The sequence below is a fragment of the Tenrec ecaudatus genome, chromosome 1 (genome assembly GCF_050624435.1).
Source record: "Tenrec ecaudatus isolate mTenEca1 chromosome 1, mTenEca1.hap1, whole genome shotgun sequence".
In the NCBI taxonomy this organism is placed as follows: Eukaryota; Metazoa; Chordata; class Mammalia; order Afrosoricida; family Tenrecidae; genus Tenrec; species Tenrec ecaudatus.
In genome coordinates, this window is record NC_134530.1 from 252,851,232 (window position 1) to 252,870,492 (window position 19,261).

At 40.8% G+C, this 19,261-nt stretch overlaps 1 protein-coding gene across 4 annotated transcripts in view; it reads left to right on the forward strand.

Annotated features, from left to right (window-relative positions):
- DRC8 (dynein regulatory complex subunit 8) overlaps positions 1–19,060 on the forward strand; it is a 66,042-nt gene extending 46,982 nt beyond the window's left edge. For 2 of the 4 annotated variants that reach the window (XM_075531323.1, XM_075531348.1), the window contains exons 4-7: positions 8,055–8,134; positions 8,744–8,786; positions 8,887–8,953; positions 18,722–19,060. In XM_075531323.1, the coding sequence (XP_075387438.1) occupies positions 8,055–8,134; positions 8,744–8,786; positions 8,887–8,953; positions 18,722–18,837 (306 nt within the window). In that variant the 3' untranslated portion in view covers positions 18,838–19,060. Of the gene's footprint in view, positions 1–8,054; positions 8,135–8,743; positions 8,787–8,886; positions 8,954–10,368; positions 11,027–18,721 lie in introns of those variants that run through there. The other 2 variants (XM_075531334.1, XM_075531342.1) reach the window with 2 other exon arrangements.
- Positions 19,061–19,261: the final 201 nt, after the last annotated feature.

The window sequence follows — 19,261 nt, forward strand, 5'->3', positions numbered from 1 at the left end:
CTGGCATCAGGTCCTCATTTTTCCCCTCCCTCCCTGCTCCCCCTTCCCTCATGAACCCTTGATAATTTATAAATTATTATTTTGTCATATCTTGCTCTGTCTCAAGTTTCCCTTCACCCACTTTTCTGTTGTCTGTCCCCCCAGGGAGGAGGTCACATGTAGATCCTTGAAATCGGTTCCCCCTTTCCAACCCACCTTCCCCATGCCCTCCCAGTATCGTCACTCTCACCACTGGTCCTGAGGGATCATCCGCCCTAGAGTCCCTGTGTTTCCAGTTCCTATCTGTACCAGTGTACATCCTCTGGTCTAGCCAGACTTGCAAGGGAGAATTCAGATCATGATAGTGGGGTGGCGTGGGGGGGGGGAAGGAAGCATTTAGGAACTAGAGGAAAGTTGTATTTTTCATCGTTGCGATGATAAAATCTTAGCATGCACATTTAGACTATGAACATAGTTTATGTGTGTGTTGTTATTAAGTCCACCAAGTAGGCATCAAGTAATAACAAGACTGTGTGAGCAGAAGGAAACACTGCGCAGTCCTGTGCCGTCCCCACAATTGCCCGTATGCTGGAGCCCATTGTTGCAGTCACCGTGTCAGTCCATCTTGTCAAGGGCGTCCTTTTTTATCACGGTCTTCTCCTTTACCAAGCCCAGTGTCCTTCTCTAGTGATCTGTCTCTCCTGAGAACACGCCAAGATTCATGAGACGACATATGACTGTTCTAGCCTCTAAGAAGCATTTTGGTTGTACTTCTCCCAAGACAGATTTGTTGGTTCTTTTGGCAGTGCATGGTATTTTCAGTATTCTTCACCAGCACCATAATTCAAGCACATCACTTTTTCTTGGTGTAGTGGTTATGAGTTGGGCTGCGATCCGAATAATCGGCCATTCGAAACCACCAGCACCTCTGCGGGAGAAAAATGAGGCATTCTACTCCTGTAAACAGGTACAGTCTCCGAGGGGGTTGCTATGAGTTGGCATTGCTGAGATGTCAGCGAGTTTGGTTTCCTTATTCCATATCCAACTTTCCCATGCATACATGAGGCTATTGAAAATATCATGTTTGAATCAGGTGCACCTTAGTCCTCACAGTAACATCCTTGCTTTTCAACAGTCTAAAGAGGTCTTATGCATGAGATTTATCCAATGCGATGAATCATTTGATCTCTTTTTTTTTTTGGGGGGGGTGATCTCTTGTCTACTGCTTCCATGAACCATTAATTGTGGATCCAAGCAAGACAAAAGCCTTAACAGCCTCAGTCTTTTCTCCATTTATAATGATGCAACCTATTGGTCCAGTTGTGAGGATTTGGGTTTTCTTTACATTGAGTGGTAATCTATACTGAAGGCTACAATCCTTGATCTTCCTCAGCAAATAGTTTGTCCTCTCCACTCTCAGCAAGCAAGATTGTGCCATCTGCACATTATAGGTTAAGAACCCTTCCTCCAGTCCTGATGCCGCATGGATCCCTCTTCATGTAATCCAGCATCTCTGATTATATGCTCAGCATACAGATTGAATATGGCATTACCACCCCCCTACCCCCAAGTATGTAAGCACATGCAACTCTGATGCACACTTTTCCCCGTGTTTTATTTGTACAACTGCCTCTTGATCCATGTACAGTTTCCTCATGAGCACATGTTCTGGAATTCCTGTTCTTCTCAAGGCTGTTCATAGTTTGTTATGATCCACACAGTTGCATGCCTTCGTACAATCAATAACCACAAGCATCTTGTTGGTGTTTTCTGTTTTCCGTCAAGATCCATCTGACACCAACAGTGATATTCCTTGTTCCACATCCTCTTCTGAATCACTGGCAGCTCCCCATCGATGGATCGCTGCAACTGTTGGATGATCTTCAGCAAAAACTTTACTTGCATATGATGTGATTGATTCTATTTCATAATTTGAGCATTCTGTTGGGCCATCTTTCTTTGGGATGGCTGTAAATAGGCTCTTTCCCACAAATTAGCTGTCTTTCAAATTTCCTGGCACAGACGAACAAGTGTTTCCAGTGTTCCATCAGCTTATTGAATCAGCTTGATTGGTAGTCCATCAGTTACTGGAGAGGTGGTTCTGGCTAATGCTTTCAGTGCTGCCTGAACATGCATCTTCAGTACCGTTGGTTCTTGCGTATGCTGCCTACTGAAGTGGCTGAATATTGACCAGTTCTTTTTGGCGTGGTAATTCTGTGTGTTCTTTCCATCTCCTTTGGATGTTTCCTACATCATTTGGTATTTTGCTTACAGAAGCTCTCAATGTTGCAACTCGAGGCTTGCGTTTTTCCCAGAGTTCTTTCAGTTTAAGGTACGCAGAGTGTGTTCTTTCCTTTTGGATTTCCAATTTTAGGGCTTTGCAAGTTTCATTATAATATTTTACTCTTTCTTCTCAGCTGCCCCTTGAAAATTTCTGTTCAGCCCTTTGACATCGTCATTTCTTTTATTTACCTTCATTGCTCTATGATTAAGAGCAATTTTTCAGAGTTTCTTCTGACATTTATTTGGATCTTTTCTTTCTTTTCTGCCTTTTTAATGTCCTTTTGCTTTCTTCGTGTACACTGTTCTCAATGTCATCCCACAGCCCATCAGGTCTTCTCTTATTGGTGTCCAGTGGGTCAAACCTACTATTGAGATATTCGTAAAATTCAGGTGAGATAGACTCAGGGCTGTATTTTTGCTCTCGTAGACTTGTTTTAATTTTCACCAGCTTGAACCCCAACTAACATACGAGCAATTGATGGTCTGTTCCACAGTTAGCCTCTGGCCTGGTTTTAGCTGCTGATAATGAGCTTCTCCATCATTTCTTCCAGTAGACGTAGTCAGTTTGATTTCTATGTATTCCATTGGAAGAAGTCTACATGTATAAAAACTAACCTGTGTGTTGTTAAAAAAATGTATTTACAACGAACAAGTCATTTGTCTTGCAAAACTCTTATCATTTGATCTCTAGCTTTATTTCTATCACCAAGACCATATTTTACAGCTACTGTTACTTCCCCTTTGTTCTAATATTTTCATTGCTATCACCAATAATTATCAATGTATCTTGATTGAATATTTGATCAATTTCAGACTGAAGATATTGGTAAAATGTTTCAATCTCTCCATAACTAGCTTTAATAGTTGGTATATAAAATATAAATTATATTTATTTAATTTCTTTGTATATAGATAGATATTATCCTATCACAGAGAGCATTGTACTTCAAGATAAATTTTGAAATGTCCTTTTTGATACTGAGTACAACGATATTTCTCTTGATTGTGTCTTTGCTGGCATATTAAACCACATTATTGCCTGATTCAAAATTACCCATACTAGTCCATTTTAGCTCCCTAATGCTTAGAATATTGATGTCCATGCATTTCATTTCATCTTTGGCAACTTCAAATTTTTCTGGATTTATACTTTGTACATTTCAAGTTCCAATTATTAATTGATGTTTGCAGCTGTTTCTTCTCATTTTGAGATATACCCCATCAGCAAATGAAGGTCTCAGAGACTTTCGCAAGCTCTACCCCATCATTATCATCATGGTCAACTCTACTTCGAGCAGGCAGCTCTTCCTCAGTCTTATTTTGTGGGCCCTTCTACTGGGCCTGATCTTCTGGCACCATCTCTGACATCGTCATGCTTCTATTCAAGAGGTTTTCAACTATCTGATAATATTTTGATGTTATCCATGAAGTTTTCAGTGGCTAATTCCTCAGAAATGGACAGCTTATTCCTTCATGGTATTCTGGAAACTCTGCTGAAAGTCTTCCCTTTGGGTGAGCCTGCTGGTATGTGCAGTACCAGTGACACAACTTCCAGCATCACAGCAACACACATGCCACCATCGTACGGTAAACTGACTAATAATCAGTAGTATGTGTGTGTATACCTACACACACAAGCCCCCAAACCCAACAACAATCAAATTTGTGTAAAGTTGGTTCTATCACATAGTACCCTATAGGACAGAGTACAACTGCTCCTATAACTTTCAGAAGATGTAAATCTTTACAGGAGCAGACAGTCTCATCTTTCTCCTAAAGAACAGCTGGTGATTTCAAACTGTTGGTGTTATGGTTAGCGGACCAACACGTAATCCATACACTATACACACGTGTGTATATATGTATATATATGGTACAATATTTGGTATATGGATTTAAATATAACTGCATCATTTAACAAAAATTATAAAACCCTCTCACTGATATCTTAATAAAGTTAACAACCTGGCTCATACGAGAAATAACAGAACCTGCCCCTCCTTTTTGCAGATTCTCAGAAAAGGTTTATTGCCCGATTCTTGTTTCCCTTCTATTGTGGTGGAATGGGCCATATTTTAAAAGCACCCTTTAGAAAAACAGCAAACCCTGTGAAGTTAATTAATCACCATGTATCAGTATTGGTCCATTAGTTGAAATACATGTCCTAGTGATGTACGTACGTGCTAACACGAGGGACCTCTGTGCAGGGCTTGTATACTGCTGGTCTCTGTCCTAGCTTTGTACCTAAGATTATCCCCAAATAGAACATTTCGTAACTACCCTAAACCCTTTTTATAACTTAAATTGTGTCTAGTTTATGTTAAACCTCCCATAAGTTCTGTATCTAGAATTACCATGTAACATTTTTGTACCATGAATCTTTGTAACGAGTGGGTTAGATGTGGCCTCTAGAGGACAGTCTTGGGTCACAGAAAGACAACAGTTCTGCCCACGTTGAAGATAGGCTTTTCATTTTCCTCTTACTTTTTAATCATCAGGCCTCTCTCGACTATCCCTCTTTAAAACAAAGTCAGAGAAGCTGTATCTTCTTCTGATGAGTTGGAAGTCATCTGTCTTGTCTCTTGGCTCACTTGGGCTGTGACAATCGGTTGGGTGCGAATGCTGCTGCAGAGCCGTCCTTCTGGCGAGGGAGCACAGCGCGCGCACCGGAGGCGCTGCGGGAGTGCCTTCTGTAACAACAGCCTATATGCAGATTGTTGGGGATGCTCGTAATTAAAAAGGGGTCTTAATGTCTTAAAGGTAGAAACTATTTGTTGGGGGTGGGGACACAGGCAAGCAAAGCATTATTCCAGCTTCTAGAGCAAATTTCTGGGGCAATCAGAGTAGAAACTCAACATTTCAATTTAAACATGATTGCTCCTTAAGTAATTTCATGAGACATTTTATTCTTCAGAAACTCCTGGGGGTTGGGGGTTTCAGAGTGCTACGCAAGCACATTGGAGCCATATGAACAGTATTTTAAGAAATGCTCAACTTGGATTAATAAGCAACTGAAGACAAATTTTTTTGTTGCTATTTGAACATCAATCTTATCTGTGTGTCTTTTATTTTATGTATTGATGTGCTTCCAAATTCAAAAACATATCATTTTGTCATCCTGGAATTTGAGGGCTCCATGATTTTAATGGTGTGAATATAGTTTAAACATTTTTTAAAAAGAGTTGTTGCATAAATGACAGTGTGTTCCATTTAGCAGCAACCTATATATTTCTCTTTTTTTGTTGTTCAAAATATAAAGCTGTCAAAAGCTCAGCTATTAGGGGGAGAAATGGAGAACTGACTCAATGATCGACGCATAACTCCCCCCACCCCCAACCCCAACCAGAGGGACAAACAACAGAAATGTGGGTGAAGGGAAACAGCAGATGGTATAAGATATGAAAATAATAATAATTTATAATTTATCAAGGGGTCCTGAGAGTTGGGGGGGAAGAGGAGCTGATAACAAGGGCTCAAGCAGAAAGAAAATGTTTTGAAAATGATGATGGCAACATATGTACAAATGCATTTGATAAAAATTGATGTATGGATTGTTATAAGAGCTGTAAGAGCCCCAGTAAAATGATTTATTAATAAAAAAAGTTTTTTAAAAAGCTCATATATTGAGTTGGGACCTTTTGAGTTTTTCACTAGGATTCTTGAAAGGGAGTGGAAATCTATAGTTCTTCATAAGTAGTCTGGCATGAAAGTTAAGATAATGGTTTTTCATTCTTCAAAAGTTTTGTCAACCTTAATGTTTTCTTACTTTAATGGTGGTGTAGCAAATCCCATATTCCATCTAGGCATTTCATAAGTATTACAGTGATTGGAGTTGTACTTTGGTCCTTGAAATAATGATTGGTCCCCTAACCTGGTCCTTCATCCATTAAAAAAAAATCATTTTATCAGAGCCTCGTGCAACTCTTACCACACTCTATCCATCCATCCATTGTGTCGAGCACATTTGTACATTTGTTGCCTTCACCTTTCTCAAAGCATTTGCTTCCTACTTGTTCTCTTGGTATCACTTCCTCATTTCCCCTCCCTCATTCTCTTCCCTCCCTTATGAACCCTTGATAATTTGCAAATTATTATTATCTTGTCATTTCTTACACTACCTAATTTCTCCCTCCTTCACCCACTTTTCTGTTGTCCGTCCCCCAGGGAGGAGGTTATATGTAGATCCCTGTAATCAGTTCCCCTTTTACATCCACCCTCCTGGTATCAGCGCTCTTCTCTTAGCCCTCATCCTCTATCTATCTCAAGAAAAACACCATCCCCTCCAACTGTGTAAAGTGGCCTTGACAGTTTTCTTTATCTCTGCCCACAGGCGTGCAGAAGTAGGCCCCTTCTTTTACTACTCATGTATTTCCTAAAACCATCCACTTCTTTCCATGGCCACCCTCCAATTCCAGCCATTATTGTGCCTACTTAGACTGCTGTTTCCATATTCATAGCTAGCATGCTCTTTCAGAACACACATCTGTGGACATTTTCAGCTTTCACCTTCTTCTTAGGATAACAACCTAAATAACGAAATCACTTTTATGGACAGTGAGACCCTGCAGGATGCTTTGTCTATCTCTCCAACTCAGTCTGGAACACCCCCCTCACCCCCACCACTTGCTTCTTGTGCTCCAGTTTCATGGCTTCAATGCATCTGCTTCCTTCTGTCACATGTGGTTCTTGCATTTTGGAGGTTCCTGCATGTTGCCATTTCTAGTTACTACCTGCTCATGCTTTATACATCAACTCAAATGTTACTTCCGTTGGTATATGCTCTTAAGGATCCATATTCCTCTACGTTGTCATGCTTACACAAGTTTATAATGGTGGTTTGGTGCCATCAAGTCAGTTCCAACCCATAGTGACCCCATGTGCACCCTGAAAACAAAATTGTTTAGAAGGATTGGTGTGTAAATTTCAATAATAGTCATATTAACTAGTTGTCCTTGTAGTCATATAGATATTAGTGTTGCCCTTTAGGATAGGTCTTGAAGTATTCTTATTGCCAATGAATGCAAGAGCATTCCTCTTAAGTTTCTCATTCCTGGCATAGTAGATCACATGTTTGTCTGGTTCAAAATGTCCAGTAACAATCCATTTCCACCCACTAATGCCCGGGATAGCAATCTTCAAGTTTTCCATTTCAATTGTTAGGACTTCCCATTTTCTTAAATGGATAATTCATACACTCCATGTTCTGATGGTTAAATATCTTCCATTGGTTTTCTCTCTTTCATTTTTAGCATATCATTAGCAATTGAAGGTCCCAAAGCTTCACTCCGTCCACATCATTCAAGTCGACTCTTCTTCAAGAAGGCGGCGCTCTCGAGTTGTGGATTGAGTGCCTTCCAGCCGGAGGCTCTCTCCTTCTGGCACTGCACACTAGTGCGCCCCTCCTATTCAGAGGAGTTTGCCTGGCCAGTTTTTTTCAGGAGTAGATGGATCCCCATATTCTCCTTTGTAGTCTGCCTACTTTTTGAGTATTAAAAATAGTAGTAGGGTAGCTTCAAGCATAGTACTAACATGTTATATACCATAGTGTAACAAACTCTGACAAGTAAGTGGAAATTTATGACATTTATTAAGAAATCAGTAAGAGAAGGTTTTATAATTAGATGCTCTGCTTTGGTTTTTATTTTGTTGTTACTAACATATTTCTCCCCTAACAGTATGTACAGTCATGGTGTGCTCATCCTCAAATCCCCAAACTTCACTCAGTGCTAGGAAAATATAGTTGCTCAGTACATTGCAGAATGAAAAATAACTTTGCTTTGTTGATTGTTTAGGTAGAAGAAGAAGAACCCACTGGATACATCCGATTAGAAAAATTTCTTCCAGTGATGACAGAAGTACTACTGGAAAGAAGGTAAGTAAATAAATGCAGCCGTTAAAGTGAAATAGTGATTAAATTATGTTAACTTCAAAACACTTGACGTTTTCACCCAGTGTACTTAACCAATCTTTATGTTAAAGTAGCTAGCGTCCTTATAACCTTTTACTCTACTGCTGAACTTTCAGTTGTCATATGTTTAGAAAAGGCAACACTTAAGATTTAAGGTAAGCAAAGCATAACCGAATGGCAAATAAGCTGTAGACAATAAACCAACATGTTATCACCTCCTGTTTCGAATTACCAGTGATCAACAAGAACTGATCAAAGTTATTTTTCTAGAAAAAGTATAGCATTAGCTTATCATAATTGTTTTATAGAAGAGGTTTTATTCTCAGATAAGTTGATATATATAATGATGAAAAAGGTATTAGAAAACAACAGGTCTTCCAGTGATTTTTGATCTAACTATTTACTATGAGGTAAAGACCCTTCAACTTTCATGTCCAGAAATCCAAAAAGATTTCAGTGAGGGATGTTTTGTTAACGTGGTATGTAAGCAATTTTACTTTTATGTAGTCACTCATTATGTAGAAGCTGAAGGTAACTACTGTGGCACTTATTCTTTATATTGCACGATTATAGATACAGACCAATTCCAGAAGATATCCTTCTTCGTGCGTTTGAGGTGTGTAAGCCCTAGATTCTATGTATTGATCTCTAGTTACATGAAAAGTTAGTAATGTAGAATTATCAAACATCATCGCACGTCTTTTTTCCACCCTAAGGTATTAGATCCAGCTAAACGCGGGTTTCTCACTAAGGAAGAACTGGTCAAGTATATGACTGAAGAGGGTAAGAGTTCCTTCCTGTTGATCTTGTAATAATGATTTATTGATATGTAATATAAAGGGGCATATGTAATATAAAGGGGCATTTTAAAATCAGTCATTGTCATCAAAAAGGATCATTTATTAATCTTATGTTGGTGGTACAGTGAGTTAAGCATCAGGCTGCTAGTCACAGGGGTTGGTGGTTTGAATCCACTAGCTACTCTGGGAGTAGGATAAAGTTGTCAGTTCCCATAAAGACTTACAGCCTCTGAAACCTTATAGGGAAGTTCTACTCTGCTCTATAGGGTCACTATGAGTTGGAATCGACTCAAAGCAATATTTTTCTTTGTTAATTTTTATTTTGGGGTGGTGGCAATTTTATGTGAAGTAGGAGGATAAAGGTGGGACAAGGAGAGACAGATTCTTTTTTTAATTAAAAAAATTTTAAAACATTTTATTAGGAGCTCATACAACGCTTATCACAATCCAAACATATACATACATCAATTGTATAAAGCACATCCGTACATTCTTTGCCCTAATCACTCTCAACGCATTTGCTCTCCACTTAAGCCCTCTGCATCAGGTCCTCTTTTTTTTTTCCCCTCCCTCCCCGCTCCCCGCTCAGAGATACAGATGCTTGTGTCATTGAAATTTGTAAAGTATAATGATGATTTCTTCTATAGTGTATTGTATAATGTATAAAAATGATTGCTTCTATAAGTTTCAGTCATTCCACTTTGCAGTATGGTGAACGACTTGGCTCTCCCTACCATTGTCTTTCTAAATCTCACCAAACGACTTTATAGGACTATGCAAATGTGAGGTGCCTGTGGCCCACTAAAGGATTACATAGCTTGCTGATGATGTAAATAAAGGACATGGAGTACCTTTGGCGTGGAGCCATTCAAATAAGGTATATGGAACCCTAACAAGGGATTTGACAGTTTAGTTTTCTGCTTGATTTAAAATGAGCCCTCTCAAAGGTGAAAAGGGAGTGCTCCCAAGCATAAAGAAGGAATAACCAGGAGTGAGTGGACGGCAACCTAAAATCACTGCACTAAAGTTCTTTAGTGTGGGAGACCAGAGGCTGTGGCTCCAGAGACAATGAGAGACAGGGAGTAGAGGTAGAGAAGCAGAGACAGCAGAACCAGAAGACCAACAAGAGTAGAGTGGTGGGTTTCCAGAATGGAAGAGCTGAACACCTTTGGACCAAAGTGTGCTGGCAGTGTATTTATCAGCAGAACTAAAAGAGCTTTGTAACACTTACTAAGCAGGATTAAAGTTTGTTTGTCAACCTGACTAGGCTAGGATTCTCAGTAGTTTGGCAGTTAAACAGTAATACACTAGGATGTGATCAGTAATTAACATAATTTAATCACTTCCATAGTGAGATCTGCTATGAGCAGCCAACCAGTTGAATGTATGTTTCCTCAGGAGTCTTATCTGCTTTCAATATAAATGGAGGATATGAGAAAGCTTGCTTGCCTTTTCCTGGGTCTGAATCCTACATCTGACTCATCCACTGACCTCTGGTTCTGTGGACTGGAGCCAGTAGCCTGCCAATCCTGGAAGTTGTCAGTGGCCTGCTATTTTATTTGCTGACCTTGAATTCCTAAGTCTCTGCAGCCTGAAGCATGTCATTTAACCTGCTAGTCTTGTATTCATCAGCCCCTGCAGCTACTTGAGATGAGAGAAACCTCCAATCTGACATCTGACCCACAGACTTGCCTGTCTCTACAACTGTAGAAGCCATCTCTTTTCTATAAACCATTCCAAACATATACATTTGTGGATCATAACAAATTATGGCTAGCCTTGAGAAGAATGGGAATTCCAGAACACTTCATCATGCTCATGTGGACCTGGATCCAGAGGCAGTTGTGTGAACAGAACAAGGGAATGCTGCATGGACCAGCAGGTAACATCCTGATCAGTGGAGAAAAGATCGAAGTTGTCAAGGACTTTGTCTTGCTTGGATCCACAATCAGTGCACCTTGAAGGAGCTGTGCAGCAGTCAAGAGCAAAGAACGATGGCAATATAAGTACAAATATGTCTGATACAATTGATGGATGGATTGTATCAAGAGTTGTAAGAGGCCCCAATAAAAAGATCTTTTAATTAAAAAAAGACTCCAGATGCTGTTTTATGTGATCGCTAGGCATCATCTAACTTCTTTACCACATTTTGTTATAGCACCATACCTTCTGTGTTCCCTTCCTGAGGATGAGTATCGAGCAGGGCCATGATGTAAGAACTAATTGTTCTTAAGGTGGAGCTAGGGTTTAGTGCGAGCCCCAAACCCATTCCTGGAGCTATGCTTTGTTTTTAATGTGCCTTTGGCTCCCTTTAGAGACCGCCTTGTTAAGTTATAGTAGAGAGTCTTATTGATCATCCCCCTGGGGAATAATGATCTTCCATTAATATTGCCTTTGATTAGTCCTCTGGTTTCATATATATATATATATATATATATATATATATATATATATATACATATCCTGTTTTTTTATATATATATATATACACACACACACACACACCCTGTTGAAAGAAGGATATTTGTCTAATGTAAGCTAACTCCTAACTTATCACAGTACCTGAATTATTCACTTGTACAGAATCTGTCCTTTCATAGCTGGACACTATTTACACAAACAATGGGGGTTAATTGTCCAGGAAAATTTGCAACAATAATTACTGAGAATGTCAGCCACAGTTTTGCTGGAATAGCACATACCGTAATACAGCAGCATATAGGGCATTGATGAGCAAGACCATGTTTGTCCGTCTACCAAAGCTCAACAGTCTTGGTACAGCGGCCTTCGCTTCCTCAGACACCATGTATTTTCCAACTTAAATCCTCCAGTTACAAGTGTGTCTGAGGTAGAGTCCAGTTCACCCAATGGAGTTTCCACATCGGATCTCACTGATACAGCCTCTGGAGCATGTTGTGCGTCTTGAAGATCCAGGATTTAGTGTCCCATGGCACCCGGCCTGGGTCTCCAGGATGCACTCAGACGCCCAGCTCCATGTGGCGCATTTGGTGCATGCCACCAGCGACACTCCCCGCCTAGGGTCCCCCAAAGCATTTCCAGTCATTCTTCCCCCAAACCGGAGATTGCCCCTACCACTTTTCCTGCCAACAGTCATGCATTTGTGTTCCCCCAGACGTGCTTGCTTCCTTTGCCTTCTCCTGGCTTGTTTTTCTCATCAGAGTCCCTCATCCCTCTGATAGGGCTGTCTACCTGTCCAGAGGTGGGGGTGGGGGTGGACCTCATCCTAGCTTTGGATGACAGCCACTCAGTAAACACCATCTCCTTCCCCTCCCGTAACAGTCTGATCCCAGCTGACATGGGGTGCCCTCTGGCAAAAGGACCTTCAGAATACTTTTAACCAGCGCGATGGTGCATGGTTACCTGGACCCCTGACCAGCAGACTGGACCCCTACCAGCCTGAGCCGTGCCTGTTGTACTGCTTGTGCCTACAGCAGTGGACTCAGACGGCGTGTGCTCTTCTGTGACTGACTAACTTCACTCAGCAGAATGTCTTCCAGATCCCTCCATGTGGTGAGATGTTTCATAGTTTCATTGCTGTTTTTTAGGGATGCATGGTATTCCGTTGTGTGTATATACCAGAGTTTTTTAAATCCAATCTTCCACTGATGGGAACTTAGGCTGTTTCCAACTTCTTGATATTGTAAACTGTGCTGCAGTGAACCTGTGGAAGCCCACTACAAGACCTTTTTAAAGTGTTGGAAAGCAAGGATGTTATTTTGAGAACTAAGGTATGCTTGACCCAAGCCATGATATATTCAGTAGCCTTATATGCATGTGAAATTGGACATTGAAGAAGCATCGATGCATTTGAATGATGGTTCTGGCAAAGAATCTTGAAAATACCATGCATTTCCCAAGCAACCAACAGATCTGTAATGGAAGAAGGATGATGAGACTTAGTCTCCCATACTCTGGACATGCTGTCAGGAGAAGGACCTCATGTTTGGTAAAGCAGAGGGGGAGTGAAAACAGAAGAAGGGCCTCAACAAGGTGGATTGACATGGTGGCTGCAACCACAGGCTTCAACAAGAGTAGTTGTGAGGATGGCACCGGACTAGGCCGTGCTTTGTTCGGTTGTACACAGGGTTCCTATGAGTCCGAACCTAGTGGAGACAACCTCGCAATAATAACAACATACATATACACATAAGAACTTCACTTATTTTGCTTGTCTAGAGAACCCAGTCTAAGACATGTCTGACTTCTATCTCATCGGAGTCAGATCTGAGTGGCTGATTCTAATAGGGCTCTTGCCCCTTTGTGAAGTTGTAAGTCAGATATTGGTGCCATACTGTTTTGCATACTTACTTAGAGTGTTTCCAGGATAAGAAGTATGCCACCTGGAAAACAAAACTCAATCACTGTACAACAATGCCCGTTATCCAGTTGAAGATTTGAATGGGGGCCTATAATGATTCCTAGTGAAGGCACAGGTAAGACAACCTGGGTTAATAAAGTCACATACCTTAAGAATTTTTCAATTAAATTTTTTTGCAAATGGCTTTCTTTCAACACAAACTATATACATACACATATATATTTATGATTGATATCTACACATCTATATATGCCAACATGTTACCTTGAGAAATTCTGTCTTGTTAGGTTAGTATGTAAACGAATTTTTCCTGAATATCAGGAGACTGAAAGACATTATCATTCTTATATTGGTCATCTCCCTTCTTTCCAGGCAAAGTTAAGAATTTCATCTCCTTTGTTTAGATCCCTTGTTTGCAGATTGAGTCCTGAATGATTCAAAATCCCTAATCACTTCACTCAGAATCAAAAGTACAAGTCAATTTGAATAGGGAATGACTGTGTCTACATGCCCAACTGGTTTGACCATTTTGACCTGTTCTGTCCTCAGTTGAGAGTACAGTAGCGAGAGCAAGGAAAGATGACATGACAGTCACAGACATTATTAAATTAGCGTAGGGATTAACTTCGATGGGAATGTTAGGGCTCTAAAAGCATCAGCCTCTTAATCCTTAGGATTAATTTAAGGAAAGTAAATCTTAGCTTATATTAGGCAATATTAATTTAGTACTGTGTGTTTAGTATTTAGTAAGTAAAGTTAGGGATAATGATACTAAAATCTGTTCCTTGTTTCAAGGATATTGTAATCTTATTGGGGAAATAAAACTAATTTATGAAAAATTAACAATCTAAGATGTCTTAGGCTTGTAAGATTGTTCTGAGAAGTTTGTTCTGAGAAAGCAGAGAAAATAGGTTTCTTAAGATGGTAAAACTTACTTGTGTGAATTGTTGAGGGCAGGGGAGCAATCTCATATATTATGGTATTCCTAGCACTTAAAGCAACATTCTATACATATTTAGACTTATAAATGTTTTTGAATGAATGTGTTACATGTTGGCTGCTAACCAAAAGGTCAGCAGTTTAAAACCGCCAGCCACTCCATGAGAGAAAGATGACATTTTCTTCTGCAAAGATCTAAAGCCTCTATTGGTACTCTACGATGCTCACCCTCCTGACACAACCGCTGAAGCCAAAGCGGGTGAACAAGTAAATGTGGTAAAGAAAGCTGATGGTGCCCGGTTATCAAAAGAGAGCGTGTCTGGGGTCTTAAAGGCTTGAAGATAAACAAGCTGCCATCTAGCTCAGAAGCAACAAAGCCCACATGGAAGAAGCACACCAGCCAGTGCGATCACGAGGTGCCAAAGGGATCAGTTATCAGGCATCAAAGAACAAAAAATCATATCATTGGCTGCACACCTCCATGATACGATCGCCGAAGACAAATGGATGCATAAGCAAATGTGGTGAAGAAAGCTGATGGTACCCGGCTATCAAAAGAGATAGTGTCTGGGGTCTTAAAGGCGTGAAGGTAAACAAGCGGCCCTCTAGCTCAGAAGCAATAAAGCCCACATGGAAGAAGCACACCAGCCTGTGCGATCACGAGGTGCCAAAGGGACCAGGTCAGGTATAAGGCATCATGCAAATATATATATATATATATATATATATATATATATATATATATATATATATATATATATATATACACACACCCCATAGTGAATGAAGGGGGAAGTGCACAGTGGAGACCCAAAGCCCATTTGTCAGCCACTGGAGATCCCCTCACAGAGGGATTTAGGAGAGGCGATGGGTCAGTCAGGGTGCAATATAGTACCAATGAAGAACACAGCTTTCCCCCAGTACCTGGATGCTTCCTCCCCCCAACTACCATGATCCGAATTCTACCTTGCAGGACTGGATGGGGCAGAGGTTATACACTGGTGTATATGGGAGCTGGAGGCACAGGGAATCCAGGGTGGATGTTACCTTCAGGACCAGGGGTGTGAGGGGCGATACTGGGAGGGTAGAGGGTGAGTGGGTTGGAAAGGGGGAACTGATTACAAGGATCCACATGTGACCTCCTCCCTGGGAGATGGATGGCAGAGAAGGGTGGGAAGGGAGACTCCAGATAGGGCAAGATATGACAAAATAACAATGTATAAATTATCAAGGGCTCATGAGGGAGGGGGGAGAGAAGAGGGAGGGGAAAAAAAAAGGAGGACCTGATGCAAAGGGCTTAAGTGGAGAGCAAATGCTTTGAAAATGATTGGGGCAGGGAATGTATGGATGTGCTTTATACAATTGATGTATGTATATGTATGGATTGTGATTAAAGTCGTATGAGTCCCTAATAAAATGTTAAAAAAAAAAGATTTATAGCCTCAGGGGCCCACAGGGCAGTGGGACTCTGTCCCATAGGGCTACTGTGAGTTAGAACCAACTCCTTAGTAGCGAGTAAGCTTTATGTTCATTAAAGTTACCTGCACTGTATCCACAGAACATCACACATACTCATTAGTTTGAAAATATGTACTATAAATGACCAGGATATCACATGCTGAACATCCTAAATCACATGGAATCAAGTTCTTACAAGTCTATATCTAGCAGCAGGGAAAAGCTTTAAAAAAATGTGTTAAGCACATTGCTTCCTATGCACCAGCTATTTTTCCAAGTGTTTTTCCAAGTAACATATTTAGTCTTCAAAGCAACCCTGTGCAACAGTCTCATTATCATCTTTGTTTTTACTGATAGAAAAGCCAGGCACACAGAGGTTAAATGACTTGCCCCAAATCTAGTAAGGCACAGCCAGCGTTTGAACTCGCAGGCATCTGAGCAGTCTGCTCCGAAGACTCTGCTTTTAACCACTTTAAGCAGCTTTCTTCCCATCCTTGATCCAGCACGGTCTCTCTCTCCTTGTCTAAGAGCGTCTGGGTTGTCCTGGTATCAAGGGCTCTTTCTAAGTAGTGGAGTGTGGTATTCAGATTCATTTCCACCACTCACTAACGGGGCAGGCTGCCTGGTGCCTTTGTCTTCTAGTGTCCTCTGCTTAAGTGGGATAGAAACAGTCTTACCTCTCGGAAGGTGGTTGGGACGTTACCTTCATTCATACCAGTGAAGCCAGCAGATCAGAGCCTGGCATACAGCAGCACCAAGTATGTTTGCTTTTCGTACTCTTATAAGTTCCTCAGGACTTAGTAGTTCCTATTATTGCTTGTTTGGCAGTGGATTCAGTATTTACCAATCAGTTAAATATTCAGAATTTATCTTTTTTCCCCCAGAATTTATCTTTTAATCATTTTTTCCTTTTCTTGGTACGTAACGTTATTTCAGAATCCCCCATATTAAATATTCCTCCTCATCAAAATATTTTAATTACTTCAGTATTAACTGAATTTCAGAGTCTCTGTCAAGAACTTTACTGTGATAGTTGAATGGTTGATTATTTGAACCAACCCTGAAGCACGCTGGAAGACAGTCCTGGTGATCTGCTTCTGAAAAATCCCCCAAAACTCATTGCCATCTGGGTGATTCCGACTCATAGCAACTCTATAGGTTATAGTATAGAACTGCCCTTTTGGGTTTCTGAGACTTAACTCTTTACAGGAGTAGAAAGTCTTATCTTTCTCCTTTGGAGCCACTGGTGGGTTCGAACTGCTGGCCTTGCCTTGGTCAATTCATAACCTGCTATACCACCAGGCCTTGGTAGTGATTTTGATATTCCTATATATTTAGTATAAGGACAAAGTCCTCTCATAAATAGTCTGCAGCCTTCCCAGCATTCCTCCCGAGTTTGCCTCTTATTTTCCTGAAACCAATATCCAGATGGCCGTCAGCTGTTATCTGAATCCAACTAATGCCCACAGATTTTCTATCTATTTTTTGGTTTCATTTGACATCAGTACTGGGCCAAACTATTATGGGAAACAGAAGGATTTTTCCCAAGTTGTCTCCCCCAAATATATGCCAAACTTAGCTGCTTGCGAATGACTATACACTTGGAGGTCATCAGAAGTAGATCACGGTCATTCTCCCTAAGGGCTATCAGCCATCTAGACCAAGCAGACACCACTGTTTATCCCACAACAAGTAGGGCCCATTCCCTTCTGATAAGGATAGTAGTTGTCTGTTTCCTTGTAGGAGACGCCAGTGAGGTCAAACCCATCCAAGGATGACCAAGGTTAGGCTGCCATCATGAATCTAGGGTCCGCCCATCTTATCACATGTATACCCCTAGACCTTCCCATTCCTATGAACACACCCCTAGCTCATCCCCTTCCTGTCACGCTTGTGCCTATTCATACATCCCCTTCCTACGATGTGTATGCCTATTGTACTGCCTCCTCCTGTGGCGTGTGGTTACCTACAGTCAGGCCCCCAAGGAGATATAGCCCTTGGTTAGCAATAAAGCCAAGGCTCCCTCCTCTCTCGTGGCCAGCCGGGATCCCCTCGAAGACCATCAGGCGGGGCTGAGGTGAGCATGCTACCATGAATGTGTCTGACTCCATTTATTTCAATATTTCTCTTCTATCTCTCATGCTCTCTATATCTGTACTATGATCTTCACTTATTATCGCTGTACAATTGCGCCTACCGGACATGTGATGATTTGTGGGGGACCCTCCTCGCCCCACAAACTACAACAAATGGTCTGTCTGGAAACAGCTGAGGAGGGCCATCTCTCCCTGGGTTTAGTGGGCATGACTAAGTTGGCCAGGCCTGGCTGGGGACTATCTGGAGAGAGAATCGTTAGTTTCAAGTCTCTGTTAGCGGTAATTTCACATGTTGTGTGCACCAAGTGCAATCTGATTCGGATCCACCCTAGGCAGAGTTGAGTTCCCCAGGCCTCTCCGGCAGAGTAGCTGGTAGGTTCAAACCACCAACCTTTTAGCTAATGGCTGCGTGCTCAGCTTCTGCACCACAAGGGCTCTTTGGGCAAGGTCGCTGTGGGGATCATGTTCACTATTGATGGGGTGGCTGGACTGTGAAATTTTGCATAGCAAGCAAATAATTCTCTCTTCATACCCTTGCTAAATATAATTATTAGATTTCCTTTCAGACTGGGCCTTCAGGTTAATCCTTTTAAAATCTCAATAGTTTTATTGAAATAAGTAAGCAGCCTTATTCCCCATGTCTTTACGTCTTCCTGCTGTTTTGGGTGAAATGATTAGTTCTGTAGCTTGCTTAATCTGTGATGCCTGTTATGTAAGATAAATCCAGAACAGCATGCTCTTTGAACTAGGCTGATATACTGTCTCAGAAGCCCAGGGGAGAGTGACTGTCAACACAGTGGGGAGCTCGGGGCACCATGGCAATTACGCTTGCGAGGGGAAAGGGAAATGGAAAGAGAAAGAAAGAAAGGAAAAATCACGAAATTGCAAATGATGCCTTTTTCCTTCTTGTTCTTCTCAGGGGAACCTTTTTCTCAAGAGGAAATGGAAGAAATGCTGTCTGCTGCAATTGATCCAGAATCCAATTCAATCCATTACAAGGACTATATATCAATGATGGTGGTAGATGAAAATTGAATACTCTAAACACTTCTAATTCAAAGGGCAATTAAAATGTTTTTCTTTGTCCTAGCTAATTCCACATCTTATCTTGTAACTCTTAACATCTGATAATGAATTCTTCTGTACATAACTATTTCAAGATACGCCAATGATTTAAAGATGATTGTATCAGTGTAAAGCCTAAATATTTTTCGTATGTTTTGCCTACGAAATAGTAAATTTCTAATAATTTAAAAACTATTTTTACATTTTAATTTTATCATTAGATTATTATTTATTTCCTACAATAACATACATGTTGCCTTTAAGCTTATTAAACAGAGAGAAGAAAATATAAGTATTCTAATGATCCAAGGTTCAGCAAATAAACATCTTGGGGGAGGGGACAGAAGGACCGCAATGGAAAATACTAACAATATGATTAAGTCTTCTTTTCCAA